General features: G+C 34.5%; 1 protein-coding gene across 1 annotated transcript; it reads right to left on the bottom strand.

Annotated features, from left to right (window-relative positions):
- Nucleotides 1-673: 673 nt before the first annotated feature.
- LOC120263849 lies at nucleotides 674-1,471 on the bottom strand. The gene has a single exon (XM_039271824.1). It carries the CDS (start codon nucleotides 1,386-1,388, stop codon nucleotides 828-830), a length of 561 nt encoding a protein of 186 aa, XP_039127758.1. The 5' UTR covers nucleotides 1,389-1,471; the 3' UTR covers nucleotides 674-827.
- Nucleotides 1,472-6,516: the final 5,045 nt, after the last annotated feature.

The following is a 6,516-nucleotide window of genomic DNA, read 5'->3' as shown; positions in this document are numbered from 1 at the left end:
CATATTGTTGGACTGGAATCTTGAGTTATTTAATAATAACCCGCCAACAGGAGTCCTATAATCCATTCAACAATTCAAGTTAGTAACATATATTATGAAAATTGCTGTTAAGTCTAGCTAACCTCATCACCAATCCTTTTGCTATTAACTTCACATCTTAAAAACACACCATCATCTAAAACAAGTTTTCACCAATTTGCCTAAGAGTGTCTTTGCAAAAAGTACATATATATATATATATATATATATATATACTTTTCAAAAGTTCATTAATACTCAACATTAATAATTAATTAGAAAAAAGATTTTCACCTGAAAATAAAATTTCTCTCTCCAAAATAAATTCACCAATAGCTAAGCTCCAAACCCAACCTAGCCCCAACTTTAATAATCTCAAACAAACACAAAAAACAAAAAACTAAATCTAAAACATATTACTAAAATCCTTCTTGGTACCCCATCACATGATTCTTTTATGCTGCCACTGAACATAGTCCCAACACTAGCAAGAATAAACCATTCTAGATCAGAATGGCAAGCAAAAACTAGAAGACAATGGTCCCATTATGCATGACATGACCACATTACTCATGTTCTAAACATGAAACTTCATGTGCAATCAAATAATTGACCAAAATTATTATTATTATTATTATTTAACAAAAAGGGCTTCATCATTTCATCTAATAACTCACATCCATGTCCAAAAAATATTTTCCAATCTTCTTTCCTTTCCCATACCATATAGTCAATCTTCATGTGCATAGTTCATAAATAAATACAGTTAACAAACAAAGGAACAAATAGTAAAAAACCAGCTGGATCTCTCATGACCCACATGAATCTGCTGTAAACACAGACATGCTGCATCTGCCATTGCTGTTGATCTGCAAACCTTCGAGTCCATTCTGATCTCCTCGTCGTCTTTTCCAAAGACTATCACCTGAGTTTCCTTCCTTCATCACATACTTCACCACTGGCAATGGTGGATCCATGTCATGCACACTTGCCAACGTATTAACCGGATAAGGTTCATGCTCCATCTTCTCTGATGACACTCTTGGGCTTATCATGTTTCGAGACGAGAACACTCTACCAAGTTTCAAGAACTTCTTGCTTCCATTACTGCTGCTTCTTGTTGTTAAAGGATTTGTCCATGGCCAAGAAACCTTGTCTTTCTTGATCTGGCCCATGCAGCCAACTTTTGGTGAAGAAGGGTTATTACCGATCTCACATGAAGGAAGGGTGAGATGATGGCGGCCGGAAGAGAAACTCATGCTTTCTTTGGAGCATTTTTGTGGGAGTTCTTTGGAGGTGAGAGGTTGTAAACAGTATGTGGGATTGAAAAAGCTAATTTGGTGGTAGGGATTGTTGTTGTTCTTGCCCATCAAATTTTGGTTTCTTTGATGGAGTTGGGAGGAGTTGGGAGGAAGAGAGAGAAGGTCAAAGAAGCTTATGAGACAGTCTTGGATTTCTCATTGAATGGATATATATTTAATGTGAAATGGAAAGAAGTATAAAAGGAGGACTAGTGGGAATTGGTTGTATCTTTTGTTTGTACAAGAATAGTAGAAGTGTTTGTTTGGATTGGATGCCGAAGTCCCTAATAAGTTGCCCTGGCTGTTCATCTTACCGACAATTTGGAAGATGCGGTGGAATTTATTTGTATTTTTTGTAGATATATAAATTGTTTACACACCGGTGGATAAGCAAAAGGGTGCCTTACTCCTCATGTGTTTATGGGTTTGTCATATAGAATTATCTCAAAATTACAACTTTTAGATTTTGTGATAGTATAAATATTTTTTTTTATTTGAAATTTGACTTAGTTATTAATGTATGTATATATATATAAATTTCTATGTAACATACAAATATTTTTTTAACTTAAATTACATGCGTAAAATTTTATATGTTCTTCTAAAAGCATGTAATTTTTGGTTACTAGTGTTTATGGGTTTGCCATATAGATTTATCTCAAAATTACAACTTTCAGATTTTGTGATAGTATACATAAATTTTTCTTGTATGAAATTTGACTGAGTTATTAATGTATATAAATATATATAGATTTTTATGTAAAATTTAAATATTTTTTTTAACTTAAATTACATGTGTAATAGTTTATATGCCCTTGTAAAAGTATGTGATTTTTGGTTAATATAGATTTTAGTTTTTGTAAACTTATCCATTATTACAAATGATGATTTTTTTTTTTACAAATAGGAGTTAAGTACTTGTGTAATACCTTGAACCTTTGGATAACTGTTGCAAAAATATATTCAGGGTATTACTGCAGTTGCAGTAAGACTTTTCTACAGAGTAATCTTGTTGAGAAACCCCAAGTGGAAAAATAAAGACCTAAATGTAAAAGTTTTTAAAAGATTTTGGGTTAAAGAGTAATAGAAAAAGAATTGATATGAAATGTTTCTGAAAACTAAGGACTGAAAGGTAAGACGGTAGGGACCTTTTTGAAATACTGTGTTATACTTCAGGGACCATTGGATAGTTTCGAAGGACCTTTTGAGAATACTATGTCATAATTCAGGGACCATTGGTGAATTTTACAGGGACTGTTTTGTAAGAAATCATATTTCTAGGGACTAAAAGTGAATTTCTGGCTGAAAACATAAGTTAGAAAAATCTAGATTTTGATGGTTTGTTCATTATTTGGTTGAAATGATGTATAATGTTTAGTTAAAAAGCTTGAGAAACCATGCTAGAATTTTAGTATGTTTTTGTGAGGTTAGGGTTTGGTTTGGTTAATTAATTGATGATGATGGATGATTAAGATGTTAATGATGATGGTTGGATTGGAATTGGTTGGGTTTAGCCAAATTGATTTGGTTGGATCAAACCAAGTTGGAATTGATTTGGTTGAGTTGAATTGAATTGATTGAGTTGGGTTTAATTTGGTTGAGTGGGTTTGATCAAATCAAGTTGAGTGTGGTCGGACTCGAATTGTTTGGTTAAATTGAGTGGGTTAAGACTGATTTGGGCTTAGTTTGGATGTGGGGCTAAGGATTTGGGTTGAACCAATTCAAGGAAAATTTGTGTTCGGTTGAACCAAGTTGGTTCAACAGATTTTGTATAAGAATTGGAGTTGGTTCAAGGCTGGTTGGCTAGATTGAGGTTGGTTCAGTGAAATTGAGTTTGGTTCAGTGAAATTGAGTTTGGTTCAATGAATTTGAGCTTTGTTCAGTGGAATTGAGGTTTGGTTCAGAATGGTCTAGCCTAAATTGGGTTTATTTAAATGCAATTGGAGACCGGTTTAACTATGCAATATTGTGTTTTAACCGATTGGAATGAGTGGGCCAATTAGAGAGTCAGATATTGGTTTATTGTATTTTCTTTTGGGTTTAATTGTGATATTTATATGTATTTTTATTATGTTATATTGTTAGGTGTTGTTTAGTCTTGGGAGGGAGTTCCAGTTCTAGCAAAGAACCCAAGGGAGACCAGGTGAGTTGGTAGTGGCTATTATTTTAAATAATTGATTAATTATTATTATTTTGAAATAATTATTTAAAAGCTAATTGTGTATAATGTCTAATTGTGTATAATGTTGAAATATACTTATATTTATTTGCCGTTGATGTTCATAACAATCGTATTGATACATTAGTTTTGTATAATTATATGTATTTGCAAATAGTGAAAATACATGTATGTGTGATTTAATTATTCGGTTAATGTATTTATTTTTGGCTGGTTAGATATGCTTTGATTTGGAATGATTTGTGAAATCATGTGCGCGTATTAAAATGTTTTACCGACAATATTTGTGGAACTGGTTTTCATTCCTAGTATAGGAATAGTATCATGGATTTGGGCTTTTTCTGGTATTATGCATGTATTGTACTGTGAATGCTTGTCCTGGATAAGGACCCTGTGATATGATTTATACAGTTTGTATTATTGCTACATCTACATGTTGGTTTGGATGGTGACGGCGGGCTAATGCCTGACTACTGTAGTAGTGGGTCCCCACGGGCCAGCCTTTAGAGGTGGCGTGGTGGACCTGAGTGTTGATTTGTCCAGATCAGGTGGGAGCATAGAGCTCTGATTGGATTATACATCGGGATCCCGGAGTCACCACACGGGACCGATGGACCAACGTCAAGGGTGCGAAGACGGCTTAGTCGGGGAGAGTTTTCAAGCCTTGGATTTGACGACGGTTTTTACATCACTTGCTATTTTGGGTTGTGATGAGGGGGTAAAACCCAGCTGCCGCTCTTAGGAGGGCAGTCTCTCACAACAATTTGGATTTTCTTGGAAAATTGGTTTGATGTTGATTTGTGATGAATTCATGTTTTCAAATAGCTCTTTAAAACTTGTATTTTGCTAGAATTCGGGTATTTGTGAAAGTTGGGAAAATTATTTGAGAGATTGATGTCTATATGCTTTATATACACTGTATTTAAGTATTTGAAATTATTAAGCCACTACCGACAAACTGAATGTGCTGTAGCTGCAGGAGCGGGACCCTAGATTGCCTGATCGAGTTTAGAGCTAGTCAGGGTTGAGTCGAGGACTGCAGTGGGTCCTTTTTTCTTCCTATTTATTGATGTTGTGATCTTGTAGCGGTTGTACCCGCAAATTTGAGTAATGATATTTGTTGTATTTATGTATTTGAATCCTGTAGTTGGTGTAAAGTTGTAAATTGTGATTTGTAAGTGTAATTTGGTTTTTGAGGGGTGTCAGGTTTCCAGTTAAAATGGATTTTTATCTGATGGGTGCCACATTTACCTCGGTAGAAGGGGTGGGTGTGACAACCTGCATTTAAGGGAGTGTTAAAAAGACATGCATGTACGGAGGTGCACAAGTTACAGTGGCCTATTAACCTCTTAGAAAAATCCCCCTGCCCTGTAACTCTAGAGGGACGAAATCACTGTTTCTCCCACAAGGTACCTAGGCTTAATAAACAGTATTGGGTCCAGATGTTCAATGCATGAACGAATTCAATTTTTTTTTGACAAGAGGAACAGACAGCCAGAAGGGGCAGGGCCACGCACACATGGGCGCTAGGACCAAATCGAACTTTCACAACTCGGTGAAAAGCTTTATCGGCGACCCGTATACCAATAGACCATTTGGTCGTTGGTTGGATTCGAACCTTTGTCCTCCCCTTGGTGTACTCATGTGTCATACCATTTGGCTATCCCATGGTTGATGCATCTAGAAAACCTACCTAATCATTAATTTGTTAAAAAAATTTAAAATAGATTTAAGTTTTAAAATAGAATGTGTTAGATTCTCATAGGTTTGGTGTTTACACAACACAGGAGTTCCTTAAATTCCCTTACTGCTATTAAGAAAATTTGCCTTTCCTTGGGATCATCTTTATCAGCAAATCAAATAAGATGATGATGCTGATGTTATGGTGATGATGATGATTTCATCATACTCAGAGAATTTGAAACAATTGGGAATTTCATATGCAATTACTAGGCTTCTCATTCAATTTTTTCAAAGTAAATGAATTCTTTTCTTTGTATGAGAATCTCATCTTTTTTCCACTTAGTCCTGAAGAGTAAATAAGGGGCTCCTCCTTCATTGCCCCATGCATGGGATAATCTACAAGGTTCATAACTACTTGTGTTAATTAGTATATGGTGCTTACCTATTCAATACTTGGATCTGCTTCTATCCAAACTTTTTTTTCTTTCGTTTATTGTAAATTTTATGAAAGTTTAGAGTGGAATAGAGTAAAGAAAAAGTAACTTAGAGTTTGGATATTTGTTCCTATTATAAGCTATTGTTTAGAATTTAAGAGAAATTCTGTATTCCTAGGGTTCACTGTAGTGCGAAACTAGAACATAATATGGAGGAATTTTAGTTGTAAAATACTGGTTTTTTTTCCCATCTTAGTGTTTGTCTACCTTAATATCTATATAAAGGATTTCAATTCTTCCACTTTTTAGTAATAGCATATTGTTCCATAGAGCTAAGGTTCATAATATGGAGTGCTCATAGTTCCTCATTCGATGCCAATAGATCGAGGTTAAAATGATCCTTTGAAATATTAGCTCCTCTCTCTTTTTATGGCAAAAACACATAGCGGCTAAATCGGCTGGTTGAATGTCCTAACAATAAAGAAAAAGTGCATGTATTAAGGTCTTTGAGCACTTTAGACTCAAGGGGATTGTCGGATGCCTAAGTTAAACTGCTACTTAAGAGAGAGAATTGCGGTTTTTCTCCCTTGCCTAGTTACTTACTTAACTATCAAGGGGATTTATTTTCCCCAGTTTAGATCTGTATCCTCTTATTTGAGTTTGTATCCCTTCATAAGACAATTGTCCATATCTTAAGCAAATGTTTCAAATGATGCCATGAGTCTAATCAAAATATTTGTATATTTTTTATTATATCATATATTTTGCAGGTGTAAAGTGTTTTTTACTTTATATAAATTTCAAATCATTTTCAAGTTTGTCCCTAATAGATGCATGGTGTGTAATACGATGTATACATAAAAAAATAGTGAGGCTATAATTGGAAACCAAAAACCTTTTG

The sequence above is a fragment of the Dioscorea cayenensis genome, chromosome 6 (assembly GCF_009730915.1).
Source record: "Dioscorea cayenensis subsp. rotundata cultivar TDr96_F1 chromosome 6, TDr96_F1_v2_PseudoChromosome.rev07_lg8_w22 25.fasta, whole genome shotgun sequence".
NCBI lineage: Eukaryota > Viridiplantae > Streptophyta > Magnoliopsida > Dioscoreales > Dioscoreaceae > Dioscorea > Dioscorea cayenensis.
The sequence above is the reverse complement of the archived record's forward strand: the minus strand, read 5'-3'. Positions and strand labels throughout refer to the sequence as shown.